Source organism: Doryrhamphus excisus, chromosome 6, assembly GCF_030265055.1.
Source record: "Doryrhamphus excisus isolate RoL2022-K1 chromosome 6, RoL_Dexc_1.0, whole genome shotgun sequence".
Lineage (NCBI taxonomy): Eukaryota > Metazoa > Chordata > Actinopteri > Syngnathiformes > Syngnathidae > Doryrhamphus > Doryrhamphus excisus.
Genome location: NC_080471.1, coordinates 10,040,404 through 10,057,102, shown reverse-complemented (window position 1 = coordinate 10,057,102; position 16,699 = coordinate 10,040,404). Strand labels below are relative to the sequence as shown.

At 42.3% G+C, this 16,699-nt stretch overlaps 1 protein-coding gene across 3 annotated transcripts in view; it reads right to left on the bottom strand.

Annotated features, from left to right (window-relative positions):
• LOC131130813 (transcription factor SOX-6-like) overlaps positions 1-16,699 on the bottom strand; it is a 119,026-nt gene that overhangs the window by 77,763 nt on the left and 24,564 nt on the right. For all 3 annotated transcript variants that reach the window (XM_058074833.1, XM_058074832.1, XM_058074834.1), the window contains 2 exons: positions 1,563-1,785; positions 871-1,084 (listed from right to left, as the gene is read on the bottom strand). In XM_058074833.1, coding sequence (XP_057930816.1) covers positions 871-1,084; positions 1,563-1,784 — 436 coding nt within the window. In that variant the 5' untranslated portion in view covers position 1,785. The remainder of the gene's footprint in view (positions 1-870; positions 1,085-1,562; positions 1,786-16,699) is intronic.

Below are 16,699 nucleotides of genomic sequence, written 5' to 3'. Positions count from 1 at the left end.
CTGCTTATCCTCACAAGGGTCACGGGAATGCTGGAACCTATCCCAGCTGTCTTTGGGCGAGAGGCGGGGTACCCTGGACAGGGCACATATAGACAAACAACCATTCACACTCACATTCATACCTATGGACAATTTGGAGTCACCAATTAACCTAGCATGTTTTTGGAATGTGGGAGGAAACCGGAGTACCCGGAGAAAACCCACGCGTGCACGGGGAGAACATGCAAACTCCACACAGATGGCCGAGGGTGGAATCGAACTCGGGTCTCCTAGCTGTGAGTTCTGCGCGCTAACCACTCGACCGCCGTACCGCCCCTACAAATTTCAAATACATTGAAATAAAAAAATATATACCATATATTAAGACCACTCTGTCTTAATAAATATTTAACACGTAAATTTTTGTTTCATGTAATAGTGGATTAGTGGATTAATAAAAAATGTGTTTCTGTTCAATCAATTACTAATGTAGTGCTTATTTTGTATGTATTCATGAACTAATAATTAAACTCATATTTTTTTGGTTAATGTATGGATATTATATGTCTAGACATTGGGGACCCCCCTCTATACAATCACCTTCAATCACATATTTATCTAAAATGGTCAGATTTCTTCATGAAATATTTTTTTTTCTCATGTGGGTCAGACATATGTTTAAAAAAACTAAATACCGCACATTTGCACATTCCGAGACCTCAATATACTGATAGATATGAAATACATAATGTAATAGGGTATATTCCACTAACAGACAAATTCGCCATCTACAGCATCATCGCTGGACTCGATGCCAGCTCACAACTGGATGAGGGGCGGACCAATCACAGACAAGCATCCACAGCAAAGACCAACGGAACATTCTTTTACCGTCTTGCTCTGTCTTGGTCATCTCCACCAGCTTCTTCTGTTTCAGCGTGTCCACCACGTCCGCCAGGCTTCCTTTGCGGCGTTCCGGTGTGCCGAAGGCAATGCCCACCGCCGTCTGCTCACCACGATCTCGGGAACACTCTTCCGCCTTGGGCGGGGAAGTGGAGTTGGCTCGGTAAGAGTAGACGGAGCAGCCTTTAGCGCTGTCGTCGTCCTGACAGGAGACAAGGATGATGGTGAAGGGATTAATGTTGAGTGAAGACATTTTATATGCTAAGGGCCCACATTGTCCAAAACTATAGTAAGCTCATTTATGCAGTGACCCTGACGTACTTATACTTGGTCTTTTGAGTGATTCTAGACCTTACAAAGCAAGGTCTGTATAGGCCATTGCAGTCGAGTTCTTGTGCATGTGTGCCTAATGTTGTGACCACTGGGTGTGTATGTATTTGGGAGAGAAGGAGAGAACCTAAATCCAAAATCTCCTCATCTCACTCACACACTCAGTGAACAGACAAAGTAGATGAGAAGAACCAAAGAGTAAAAGTCTCCAGAGGAGGACCTTGCTGGGCTGCCTTCAGCAGTGCCTGCAGCATGTGTGTGTGTGTGTGTGCATCACTATGCATGAGCTCTCGCTCCTGCGTGTGTTTCATGAGTGTTTTATGAGCCATGCTTCCAGAGTAGCACCTCACCATGACAGAAGATCCAACGCTCTCCCACGAGTCCACACCCACTCGCTTCTCTCTGATTGGTTGTAGCTCGCCCGGGCGGGGCTGGTCAAGAGGCGAGGGTAACGTGGTCTCCTTGGGACCCTCGTCGTCAACCCAGGCAGCGTTGTTGTCGTCGTTTTTGTTGTGGCCGAGCCCCTCCGCTTCCCCATGAAAGGGAGGCGACGCTCTCATGGAAGACATCATTCTGTGAGGTTCAACAGGAAAAAGTTTCATGTTTCTTGTGGCCTCACTTTAGATTCATTACGGTAATGAGAATGGTGAACACAAAGAACAAAAAAAAAAACATTGAGACATGGGAATCTATTTCCACTGAAAGTGCTGCTAGATGTCCACAAAGACATCCAATGATGTTTCCATTTCTGTCTTCAATTTTCAGGAATATTAGTTGTACTGAAAGCAGCCGTCTTATCTGTGAGACTTCTTGGAAAGATGACACGCCTGATGCTACAACAAAGCATGCACTGTTTTCATTTTTCATTCTTTGTGCGCTGTAGTCAAAATGGGGCCCTGGAAATCACACACACACGCACACACCAGTGTGTGCAGGTCAACCAGTCACAAAAACACGGTGCATAGACCAGAGCTGTCCAAACTTTTGATACCAACCACCACCACCCATTTACTTGTCCCATCACTTGAACTCCGCTGTTTTACTGCAATTTCTACAATTTTGTGGATTATTTCCAATCTCAAGTGGACTCATTGTGATTTATGCATCTTTATGCAAGGTGGTCGCTGTCATGAATTATTTGGGAAAGGTGTGAAATTAATTAAACGACACACATATTCGGGTGTTTTACTGCAATGTTTTTGATTTTGTGGATTATTTTCAGTCTTATTTAGAGTTGTTCTGATTATTTGTTTTGTTCAAGGTGGTTACTGCCATAATTTATTTGTGAGAGGAGCGATTTCATTCATTAAATGAAATGATTAAATTCATTAATGATAATGATTAAATTCATTAAATTTTTTCCTGTTCATTCATTCATTCATTCATTTTCTAACCACTTTTTCCTCACAAGGGTAGGGGGGTGCTGGAGCCTATCCCAGCTGTCTTCGTGGGGGGGGGACTGGTCGCCAGCCAATTACTGGGCACATATAGACAAACAACCATTCACACTCACATTCATACCTATGGACAATTTGGAGTCTTTAATTAATTAACCTAGCATGTTTTTGGAATGTGGGAGGAAACCGGAGTACCCGGAGGAAACCCACGCATGCACAGGGAGAACATGCAAACTCCACACAGAGATGGCCGAGGGTGGAATTGAACCCTGGTCTCCTAGCTGTGAGATCTGCGCGCTAACCACTAGACCGCCCTATCTTTTCCTGTTGTTTTGCTTAATTTTATATGAGTTTTGTGGATTTATTGCAGGCCTATTTGAAAGTGTTCTATTTGTTTAAATAATATATACTATATAAATAACTACAATATTATACAGTGGGTTAATATTTCAGTTTTGGAATCTAAAACTTTTAAATCACCAAATATTTATTTATTTTTTGAAGTTGGTTAGTTTGCAATTTTATTGAAAAGTTTCATATTTATTTGACTTGTCATAGCAGACAGAGTGGCCATAATCATCCTTGTTAATGTTCTGCTACACGCTGTGATTTTGGTCAATTGGTGACATTACTAAGTCTCTTTCTCGAACCTTCCAGACACAGACTCTCCTGAGGGCCGCAGAAAGCGTAACCAAGTTCGGAGTTTGGCAGGAAACTGCGGCCCAGGGACGTGGCGACTTGGCAGAAACAATGGTCCATTGTGGGGGGGGCTTTCAGAGAGGGACCTGTGACAGATGAGAGGCCCCCCTCTTGGAAAAACAGCACACAAAGCAGCATTCAGCCACCAGGTCCCCTCTGCCACTTGTGGAGTGAGAGGAGCGAAAGGACAAAGACCACAGAGGACAGCCCCATTTGGTGCAAAAGCTCCCATCGATGTGGCAGCCACTGGCTGCCAGCAAACAAATGGGAACGTTGAAGACTTTTTGTGGAATTGTTTTCCCGTTGGCCGAGTCTCAACTAGAACAAAATTGTAGTGAGAAGATGGCAAAGAGGGGAATGTGAAGATTCAGAAACAAAGAGGGACACCCTGGCCTCGAATGAAAACTAATCCAGCATTAGTATGGCCCGTCACTTCCTTCGTCTTTCTCTGTTCGGTTCTGTTGATGCCGCTTATTCTCACGAGGGTCGCGGGGGGTGCTAGAGCCTATCCCAGCTGTCTTTGGGGCGAGAGGCGGGGTACACCCTGGACTGGTCGGCAGCCAATCACAAGGCACATATAGACAAACAACCATTCACACTCACATTCATACCTATGGACAATTTGGAGTCGCCAATTAACCTAGCATGTTTTTGGAATGTGGGAGGAAACCGGAGTACCCGGAGAAAACCCACGCATGCACGGGGAGAACATGCAAACTCCACACAGAGATGGCCGAGGGTGGAATTGAACCCTGGTCTCCTAGCTGTGAGGTCTGTGCTCTAACCACTCGTCTGCCGTGCCGCCAAAAAAAAAAGATACATAATATAATATCTAATATAATACATATGTACACATATACATATATAATATACAGTATATATGCAATATAAACCACATACAGCGGTGTTAAAAAGTATTTGCTCCCTTTGAAAATAATTTTTTGCATGTTTTTCACACTTGTCACACTTGATCTAAATGTTTTAGATCATCAAACAAATTGAAATATTAGTTAATGACAACACACAACTGAACATAAATTGCAGTTTGTAAAGGGGACCAATTATGCTTCTTCCACTTTTCTGACCTATAAATGTAGTTAGAATGTTGTATTCTGGTGTTAAACGATGCCAAAGTTTCAGATAATGCTGTTTGCCCATTTGAAAGTGAGCCCTAAAAGAAGTTTGGGATGGCTCAAAACGCTCGGTTTCAGAGGGAGTTGTAAAACTGGGGGTTTGTGATGTCGCACATAGGTGAGCTTCCTTATATAGGCGTCCACTGTAGGCAAGATATGCTCTCTGCCCTGCCCCAAGCTCTGGTTCTGTGCTTACGTTGTTAGCAATGCCTCACAGGAAGTCAACTTTAAATGAAGTGAATCCTTTTATTATTAAGGGAGAAAATAAAATCCAAACCTTCATGGCCCTGTGTGAAAAGGTGATTGCCCCCTAAACTTAATTACTGGTTGGGCCACCCTTAGCAGCAACAACTGTAATCAAGCATTTGCAATAACTTGCAATGAGTCTCTTACAGAGCTGTGGAGGAATTTTAGCCCACTCATCTTTTCATCTTTGTTTTGTTGTAATTCAGCAACATTGGAGCGTTTTCCAGCACAACATGTCTTTTTAAGGTATTGTCACAACATCTCAATAGGTTTAAGGTCAGGACTTTGACTAGGCCACTCCAAAGTCTTCATTTGGTTTTATTCAGCCATTGGGAGGAGGACTAGCTGGAGAATCCAAGTTAGTTTCAACTTGAGGTCACAATCAGGTTTTTCGGTAGACAGCAGACAGCATAGTTTACTTTTAGTATGGTTTTCTTTTCCAGTGTCCAAGTATGGCTAGCATATAAGCTTTATTAATGTACAGTCAATATTTCATCATAGAGCAATTCTTATGTACGATATGGATCACTGATTAAGGTAACCGTCACAACTGACCATGGAAAAAAGCAAAAATTGGAGACTGTACCGCAAGACACAGTGCAATAATTTTAATAATATTTCAGCACTGCTGCATAAGAAATGTATCTTCAGTGATCTAAAGCTAAAGTTAGCTAAAACTACGCTGAGAAGGTAAAATCGTCCTGTGCGAGAGCAGCTCAGTCACAAGCCAGTCAGTGTGGATGCTTCTTAGACGGGGAGGGGGGGTGTCAGAGGTCAGACAGTCGGAATGTGTCCGCACATACGCTGGACTGTTCTTCGCCGAGGAGATTCCCTCCTGTCCCGCCACTGTCACCCAAAATAGAAACATTCAGTGGAACACCAGCTGGCCCCCATCCAGCTCGCTTCGTCACTAAAGAGCAGTTTTGTGCTCCAGTGGGCAGAGATGACAGAACGTAGCGCAGGATGGGCTCACCAAAAAAAACTATCTTGTTCGAGACAATAAAGGAAGGAAATATGACGACCTGGTGAACCTTCACTGTGGTTCATATGTAAGCCTGTTAGAGGTTTGTTGATGTGTTTTTTTCTTAGAGGGCTTTGTAGTCACGATGGGTACCTCTCAATGACATGCTTTGTTAGCTAGCTCACAATAACAAATGTTCTTTCATCTAAACACACAAAAAAGCGAAAGAAGAATGTGTGTTTTACATAATGATTGTGGACGATGGACAAAAATTCCCCCAAAAAGTGCAGTTTTCCTTTAAATCAAACAAACATAAACGCGTCTAAAAACCTCAAGGTAGGGTTTAACAAGAAGATACTGATGTTTGGGTTGGTCACCTGTTCTTGTTTTTTAATGCACAAGATTAGACACATGCAATCCAGAAAATGATATGTAAATGTCACAAAAAAGTGGGCTACTAAATTGACAATAAAAGCACAAATACTGCGGATTTCAGAAAATAACAGATGGAATGATACTGCACTCTACAAGAAGCAATGAAGTCTGTAAAATTAAATAATTTAAAAAAAATTGTTAACTATAATGATGAAAATGGTAATATTAATGATGATTTTAATGATGGCAATAATGATAAAGATTATAACACTAATGATAATAATGATAATGATAATAACAATAATAATATTACAAAGATAATAATAACAGGGGAAAACAAGACAGTGGCATGAACATGATTATATCTTTCAAAAAGGTTTAGGCATTTATAAGCTTTTGCTTCAGCCTACTCCTTTTGGGCTTGTGATCAGATAGCTGAATACAGATGTAAATAATGGAGAGTTGTATTTTGATTGGTGTGTGACATGCACTGTGGTGTATTTGCACAAATAAATATAATAAAAAATTAAAAATAAAAAAACATGCTGTGTAGCCTGCCTAAAAAATAAATGTTTGACATAAAGAAAAAAACAATCACAATGTCGACACAAATCTGCGCACATGTGCAGCATAGCCGACTCTATTGCAATCGCTCCTCTACAGTCACATTTCCCCAATTTTCATAACAGAAATAGAAAGTCAAACATAAGTCAAAGAACAATGTCCATATAAAGATATCCCTGAGTTATTTCTGTTGTGAACTGCCTCTATATTATAAAAAAGCATTAAACTCAAACCGTGTGGCAGGGGGTGCCAGTGGGTGTGGGAGGGGGCAGGGTACCCCCATAATATAATAGTAACAATTGTAAGAGTGTGCAATAAAGGCCGTCTCTCATTGAATGAACACCTGAAGCAAACATGGTCTTTACTGCCTCTACTAGTTTTGAGATGGAAAATATCAATCAAAGGAAGGAATGTTTGAAAAAAATGAATATGATGTTTGCACAGTGGGCGTAAACATGTGCGACTATGGCGTGTGTTAAGGCTCTTTAGTGTAGTCGTGTAGCCCCCAAACCGCAGAGCCCCCTCAAGTCCAGAAGTGGACTTATTGACCAACACCCTCCCTTGTGCTTCTTGTTTTTCCTGGCATGGCAACACAAACACACTCCTCATACATTTATCTGCTGCACAGTGAGCCATTGAAGGCAGCATTGAAGCAACCATTGAAGACCAAAGTCAACAGGGACTGTGTGTCCTTTGCATCTCACCTTAGCTGGACAGCCCACTCGCTACACCCGGTACCTTTCTACCGTCAAACTTGAAATGCTAACACATTTTTGCCAATGGTTTACGTTACTGTGCGACTATTGCGGTCAAGGCAAGACGTACTGTTTGTTAGTTAGTTTAACAGCAGCGTTACATGAAAACTATAGAGACAATTTCCACTCTAACCCTAACTCTTCAAATTTTCCCCATTCTTCAGAATGGAAACACTCTTAGTCGTCCATTCATAACATTTTACGGCACCCCCCATCAACCAGACAGTAGCCTGCTACAAAACATAAACAATCATCACAGAACTAATCGAATACTTACATCAGTGGTTCCCAAAGTGGCATACGCGTACCCCCAGCGTTAAGTCAATTACCATAGGGGGTATGTGAATGAAAAGGAAAAATTACCACCTAACATTCAAAATTACAAGCGCACTTCAACGCCTCAAAGCGCAAGGAGACCTTAGCAGGACGGAGACAGCACAGCAAGTTGTTCCTTGCTCTGTGTCATAGTATGCATCATAGTAAGTCTGAATGATTATTTGTGCATTAAGAGTGTTTCATCTTGAATATTTCATTCATATTGCTGTTTCAATTAATCCCCGCCTGGTACTCAGAATTACTATAAAATGAATGAACGAATGAATTATGTTCAATATTGCAAGTTAATTAACATAATAAGGTTTATGTTTTTTAATTGTACATGGCGTCAGGTCAAATGTCTGAAGGGGTATGTGAAAAGTTTGGGAACCACTGTCTTACAGGACGCAGGAAGTGACGTGCTACAGCCTGTAAAATCTTGGTATGTGTTCTAGTTGGTTGAAACATTTAAGAGTGAAAACAAAAAAGGGGCCAATGTTTGAACCCTGTGGGACGCCAAACATAAATGTTGGTGTGTTTGCAAACATTCACAAAATAAATCATAAGCCACCATCAGCGAGTGTATTGAGCTAATACATCGCTGTTGAAACAATTTACACCTCAGTGCCGCAATGGGGTGGGCAACTCAGGAAAGATATGTACATCTTCAAAAACCGTCAACGCGTTCTTTACTTTCATACAAAGATAATCCATGTAAATCTTCTATATGCAGACAAAAAACTTATTTATTTTGTCTTTTTCAAGCAAGCCCAGGGTTGAACGATGGAAATCATTCCGAAAGCGCTAACAATGTCCATTGTTTTTGCTTTCTGCAAGCAAACGTGGCCTCCGTTTACATCAGCTCACCTGAGAGAGAGCTAATTCTCCCTTTCGCAGTGACCCCCCGCACCCCCCCCCCATCTGTGCACTCACTGCCAGCCGCCATCTTCATTATCTTGCCGCTCACCTTTGACCTCTTTTGGTCGCATAATGCCACAGCAATGCACAAATAGACGTGTTACATAAGTCAGGTCATGACCTCGTCACATAGGTGAAAATAGCTGAAAATGACAACTACAGTATATGTGACACTGCTGGAATGGAAAAGACAGGTGAGAGGTTTTCACTGACAGGGAAATAAGCATTTGATCCCTGCAGATTTACGTTTTTACAAAATGGGATAAGTAACAAAATTCTGTCACATGAAAGAAAAAAAGCTAATGAAAGGAGACTCAGCCATTTTGCTACCAATACTTGAAGGTGCATTTTACATTCCATTGTGTATTTAACATCTTAATGTAGTAACGAAACATCTTCACAGACCCACACTGACTCTGACACCCTTCTTAAAGGTGACATACATGCTGTGATCATGCATTAAAACTAATGATAACATGTAATAGTTGCAGTATCTTACTGGATTTTGACGATATAAAACACTACCGAAACTAATTTTCTTGCCGCATTGATAAACATACTTATGCTAGTTCTGTCAACAACAACAGCCGCAACACTTACTATGTCCGCTCTCATTGGGATAGCTGTGTCCTCCAGCAAGACGTGTTCTAAAGTCCTCAGGTAAAAAATGTTGACGGTAAACAAGCATCTTGTTGAGTCTTTGTAGAGAAATTTAGAGCTAGGTATAGCGCTTCCGTCTGTGAATTACGCTGAGACTAAAAACCGCAATATGAGCATATTTGTGTTTTTCAAAAGGGTTATTGGTGTTTACATGGCTTTTCGCAACCAGGTTATTGCTAATATTAAGTTTATAATAGAGTCATTTGACTGCATGTAAACATAGCCAGTGTTAAGGGGGCCGTATACTTATTTTCCCCACGACCGTCAGATGGGTTTTCATCAGAGTCTGGCACTTAAAGGCTGAAAGAGTCAAGATGATCTCCAGCTACACAACATCCGTGTTTACTGCTTTATTCAGCCCACGGCCGGTTGAGTGCACGTGAAGCTAACAGGACAAGGCAGCACTGAGAGACAACATGTCAAAAACAAACAAAGACACCGCTTTTAATTCATGAGTAAGTCACCCAAAAGCACAAATATACTGTACTGTACGACAAAGTCCTAAAAATAGCACGTTTTAACATCTTTGATTGCATCCTCTAACGGGAAGTGTAAAAGTTTGATGTAACAAAAGAATTACGAGTCAAACAGGTGGCTTTTAGAGCGCCCAGGAGGTGCCAAAGCCTGCTAATCCCAGATTAGGATTGACAAGTCATTTCACTGGACACCCTCATGTTAATCCCGGCTGCATCTCCATCTTGCCACAATGAGCTTTGTTCCTTGTCTTCAAGAGTTACCACTGATCATTTCATTTCACTGTATTATTCACGCACTGGTGTCAAAAAACGACTTTTGTTTTGTTTGGAACTCAATTATTGACTTGATTGTCTTAAATGTGTAATGCGTGCAGATGCTTGGGAGGACTTTATATAGAATCTTCTTGGAGGAAGATCACTGTTCATACACATAGGCTGCGTCTCAATTGGCACACTTCCGTACTTACACTTCACACAGAGTAAGTAGCCAAAAACGTACCACTTCCCAACAGTATGGGAGAATTTTTTTTTTTTTACTCCATCCTGATGGACATGCCGTATTAAGGTCATGTCATGTCTCAGTGTGACATTACTGACGCCTAGTTACCAGAATACTACTAGTAATACTACTGTCTTTCAATATGTTTTGGACTAATAATAATAGACCATTGTCAACCATGAAAGGTGAGATGAGGAGACAGTGACGTATAAAGGGACTCCTAACTTCTCATTGAGCACTAATCTAATTGAGTGCCATACCTAGTAAGTGGGGCGGCACGGCGATCTCGTGGTTAGCGCGCAGACCTCACAGCTAGGAGACCAGGGTTCAATTCCACCCTCGGCCATCTCTGTGTGGAGTTTGCATGTTCTCCCCGTGCATGCGTGGGTTCCATTCCAAAAACATGCTAGGTAAATTGGCGACTCCAAATTGTCCATAGGTATGAATGTGAGTGTGAATGGTTGTTTGTCTATATGTGTCTATATCTATATGTGCCCTGTGATTGGCTGGCGACCAGTCCAGGGTGTACCCTGCCTCTCACCCAAAGACAGCAACAGACAAAGACAGGGATAGGCTCCAGCACTCCCCGCAACCCTTGCGAGGATAAGCGGTAGAAAATGAATGAATGAATGAATGAACTTAGTAAGTGTAAGTACGGAAGTGCGCCAACTGAGACACATCCAAAGTATTTTATACACAGTGCTATTGTGGTCAGTTATAATAACAGCACAACTGAGACAGTGGAAAGTAAGTCTGGGATTGAACCACTTATAGGATAATGTCTATAAAATATCTGATGACATGCTTCATCAGCCGACACGAGCGCACAACATGGCTACAACAGAGGCAGTGAATGCATCACAGGCTGAATTCCAGCGAAGAACAACACAAACACACACATGCACACACAGTGTTCATACGCTCTATTCGTACTGTACAAGGTATCCATTGTGTATTAGCGTGCTGCAGATAATAGACATTGTTCGCGCTGCGCAGGGCCTCACTAGTCACTACAAATCATGCTGCACGTTAATCTGGCCAATCAGAGAAGCCGTTATTCACACGGATCTAATCCCTCAAATCAGGCCAAATATTTACAACTCAAGTGGGTTATTCAACACTGATATGGCAATGCTGGCACCATGTCCACACATAACATAAACATCCTTTGCCAAGAAATTGATCATAGCTAAACATTATTTTACAAATCTCGGAATGCACTTTCAAGGAATTCATTTTAATACTCGTTTTAGATCCAGATAATACTGTCACTATTAAATCTACAACATAAATACAACATAAATAAAAATGTCTCCACGGTTAAACATTAACTGCCGTGTTTAGCCAAAAGGGGAAGACGAAACAGCAAAACAAAGTTAGCTGCAGCTGCGGCTCAGCGCTAAACATCGCCACACTCAAAATGTCACATGTAAGACGATACAGCGACGATTGTTGTCGACATAAAGCATCTCACAAGGTACTAAAGTTGAGAGGATGATGCAGATGTACTGACAAGTGAACTTCACCAACATGGGGAATCTCACCCCATGCAAAACATGTACTTTCATAGTCACTATCCTGCATTAGACACATTTATGAGCAAACTTGAAACCTGCAGAACAACATCTACATGTAACTAGGCCTTCATCTGCAAGTCTACTGAACAAACACACTGCAGTCCCAATTAAACATAGACCCACAACATTAGGTACACATGCACAGCCTAACGACGACCAATACAAGTGCTCTTGTGAGAATGACACAGTATAGTTATACAAGTACAATAATCAACATATTCTTTAATGTTATTATCTCATTAGATTGTGTACCTAATGAAATGAATATGTAACACGGTGTTCCATGCATGCAGACGGCAGTGAAGACCAATTCAAGATGTCAATCCCCGACCTCACAAGTTTACTTTCCTTTGGCTGCTCCTTGTGACAGGACTAATTGATGGTGACAAAGAACAAAGGAGGCGATTATGGGATTCTCACACACACACACACACGCACGCACACACACATTGGAGAAGATTTAGTATCCAAGTGTGCTTATGGATGAGCAGGTGTCACCTTGCCAACACCTTGCTCGACGGCTTGCTGTGGTCCAGGTGGGTCAAGACTGCTGGACTCTGTATTTACTTCCAACAAGCAGTTCCCACTTAGACTTCCCATTCAAAAGACAATTTACGGGATAAATGACATTTCAGTGGAGAGAGGCCGTGGGGTCATGAGGTTTTGCTGCTAATGGTTTGACACCTCAGGCCATGTTGACGCTAACTGGGAGCGTCGTCGTCTACAATAGAGCTGATTGGATGAGCTCTGAGGAAGCTTTGTTCAAAGCTGGCCTAAATCCCATCAGGGCAGAGAGCTCCATGATGCCAAACCAGCAGATCAGCGCCCTTAATGTGAGCGTTTACTGTCAGGGAAGACTTAAACAAAGGCTGAGACTCAATTTGTGCACTTCTCCACTTACACTTATTCTTTTGAGTGCATAAGTTCATTCGTACTGAGAAGTCGGGCAAAATGCAGTGCACTGTCGGTGCACAGATGTTGACATCAAAATGGTGAGTACGCAATGCTGAACACTTACCACCCTCGGCTACGCAGCGGAAAGTGAGAAACTGGAAATAACAGCAGTTGTATAGCAGCGGAATGTTGTGAACAGAAGAAGAAGAAGAAGAAGCGGGTAATATAAGTGAGCTTACTTCACTCAGTAATGAAGTACCACCTTCAAAAGCTGCCATCTCAGCTATGTAGCAGAACGGGAGGGACTATCAAACAAAATGGGACGAGGTAATGTCAGTATCAATTGAAGGTGGGGTACACACAAGTGAGAAAAAGTCCCACACAATTGGGAGACCGGGGTTCGATTTCCTGCTTGGGCATATTCTCCCTGTGTGTGAGGTACTCCAGTTTATATGCATGTTAGTTTAATTGGCGACTGAATGTGTGAATGGTTGTTTGTCTATATGTGCCCTGTGATTGGCTGGCGACCAGTCCAGGGTGTACCCCGCCTCTCACCCAAAGACAGCTGGGATAGGCTCCAGCAGTGTACACTTGGGAAGTAGTTATTGAATAATTCAATTTCAGACCCAGCTCACCTCGCACATAATTTCTCCTAAGTTCCTGCTTATTCTCATAAGTAGGTACAGTATAGGATGCAGTTTAAGTATAGTATAGCAGTATAAGTTTGCAGGATGCAGAAGGTACAAAACTTCTTCAGACATCATCAGATATTATCTAACTGGTGCACAACAGCTGAGACAACCCCTGAACTTTGACCTCTAACCGCTTTGATCAATCAATGAGATCAAGCAACGTCACTGAAAGTCTCCTGGAGACCCTCAACAGGAGGTTCCTGCAGTGGTTGCGTACTCCCACTAGGGCAGTTATACAGTCTTAGAACGACAGGAATGTAATGGCCCCTTGCAGGTCATTAATGATAATAGACACGTTGCAAAAAACAAATAACGTACAAAGACCTACAGCACGCTTGCCTACCCACAACTACATTTGTGTGCATAAAAAAGATGTTTTGGTTAATGTCTTGCAAGTGATTAATATACAAAATAATACACAAAGTCAAGGAAATTGCAGCAGAACAGCAGAATAGAAACATTGGAACAGGCACGAATGCTCATTGTGAACACACAACACTAAGAAACCTGGGAGGGCGCAAAGCTAGCCCAATTCCAGCACAGTCCTACGCACACACACACACACGCACACACCATAGCAGGAGCAGCATACACATTATCCACTAAACTAATGTAAGAAAGTATTGAAGTATTGATTCAAGTATTGAAAGCTAATGCTGTGGGTTTGCTTATTTAGCAGACGACGTGAGACATGAGTGGCAGATCTGAAGAAGATAATAAAATAATTTCATTCATTTTTCCTGTTTCATACAATCCTGCAGTAAATTAAAATACAAAAATTCCCAGTTTTATGTTAATATTTATATTATATATGGTTTGCTGTAACATACATAGATTTAACATGTATAAGCTATTTTAGCAATTACTGATTTTTGTTTTAAATGTTGTAGTGTGAGGAGTTAAGTTGTGATGTGCTTTCCAACTAAACAAATACGTAGGGATGAAAGTCATAGCAGCCCACAAAAACCTGAGTGATAAGTCATCAGTGACAAATATGAAGAGTGACTCAGTGAGTGTCTCCTTATGTAAAGTCATGCAGATGTCCTGCAGAGAAGCTCCGCTATCTTGACTATGTTGACGGTTCTAAAAAAAAACCCTCTTCCGTTAGCGATCCTAAGCAGGAAGTGGTCAGATGTATGAAAAAGAGTCCAAAGCATTGATACGTCCTCTCCTGTCTTGGCTCGCATGACCTCAGCCAAGGAGGATCCGCCTCAACCACAGCGGTCGCGCGACAGACAAAAGCACTCATCTCCAGGAAGCCGCCGCTTGTGGTTTTTGAGGGAGAGGAGAAGCGAGGGGAAAATGTGACTCAGCCTGACGACTCCTTTATTCTCCTCGCCGACTTCGACATAAATGAAGCACAGAGATGATATGTAGAGCAGACACTGTTTCAAAAGTCATCGAGGATGAGGAGAAAGTGGCCCACACCGGCGCGGGTGGTTTGGAAAGACGCCACGAAGCTCGGACCTTTGCTTACTGGGGAGGCGCCTCCACTGCTTGTGTTTCTGTCCAAGTGGAGCTCCAAGCTGCAAGTCGAGCGAGATGGGCCTCAGGCAGGATGTTGATGATGCATTAGGGCCAGGAAAGTGCAGTAACATCCAATTTTTTCAGTATTCAACCAGAATTTAGTTGGAAGACATGCCTCTAAAGTCGCACAAAATTTAATTTTGAACTGCATGACGTCACACTAGATGTCACCGTAACTCACAGGAACATCAAGAGATTAACTTAGCACGTGTTTTACATTATCTTTGGTTCATTTTGCAACATGGTTGGGGTTTTAAGGGTAAGGATCAGGGTGAGGGTATAGAGTTAAGGTTTATAGTTTAGGGTGAGGGTTGGTTGTAGGGTTAGGGCAATGCTTCTCAAATAGTGGGGCGGGTTGCTCCCGGGTGGATGCGGGAAACTGTCGGGGGCTTTTATACCGACCAACAAATTAGTACTGAACATGCATTTTGATGATTTCAGTTTCAAGTTCAGCCTGTACAGTGCAGATAAATGACTAAATATTATCAGTTTCTTTAGTATTTCTAATTGGGCAGGGCGGTTCTATCCCTTGGGGGGGGGGGGGGGATGACAGAAAATAATTGAGAAGCACTGGGTTAGGGTTACGATTAAAGGTTAGAGTTAAGGATTACAGTTACAGGTTAGGACTTAGGACTTACACTCAAGAGTTAGAGTAAGTTGAGCATGCGTGCGTGTTTTCCTCCCCTTTCCCACTGCAGGATAATTCCCTTATCATATCTGCGCACAAATCAGATCAATTAACCAAAGGTACAAATTCAAAGGGGGCAAAATTGACAGTTAACCACTAAAGTTAAATACCGATTGCAGACAAACGTAGTCGGGCATAGTCAAGAGACAAGAAAGAGAGAGAAGATTGTTTCATCCAAACAGGTAACCTCAGCACCGTCATTACATCGTTAGCTCGTTAGCTTCCACCTCCTGCCTGCTCTCTGTTCTAACACTCAGAAAATGACCGCCATTAAAGCAGCCGTGTGGAGAAAACGAGCTGTGCAATGTGAAACCCACTGTGGTCTAAGTCTCTCGGTAAAAAGTCTTGAAGATGAATAATAATTGTACCCTAAAGCTTTAGACATGGAGATGTCAGTTTCCTGTGTCTCTATTGACACACTTCCGTGCGTACACAGTGTGCAATGTATACTCATTGAAGTGTAATGAAGTATTCCATTGGAGACACAGCCGCAGTATGATGCAGTGCACGTCTACAACAGAGAATTATTCCTTCCCATCCATGACACCAAAAACAGTTGAAAATGATCCATCAGAACTTTGCAGGGCAACTCGTTCATTTAAAGAATTTTAAGCGAGAAAAAGACACGACTTAGCTGAAATATGTTTTCCTGGGTGGCAACTTTGTCTTGTTTATCCATTTTTAACCAAAACAATAGACTAGAATCAGGTCTTTGAAACATGACCTTGACCAGCAGATTAGCTAGCGAAACCAAACCCCAGACCTCATCTGTGCAGCCGCGCCAAGCATTCAAATGGCCACTTGTTGACCCGGCAGCGACACGGCTCACTCCCACCATAGCACGCCTTAATAAATATTGTTAAAGGGAGGATTAGCCATATGGCGGCATCAGTCTTTTCCCCAACCTTTGCCCTCTGTACCTTTCATACACGCTCTCCTTGTGTTACCAGTTGACCCCTGATCCAATCCCAGTAAGGTGTTCTGTCGACCTTCCTGGAGCGGTGCCTGGTCGCATCTTAAAAAGCCCCCTTTCTTCCCCGTTCCACTGAAAGGGAGGCATTGAGACCGCCGCTCACTGAAGACTGAAAGTGGCCATGAAAGTGGCCATGAC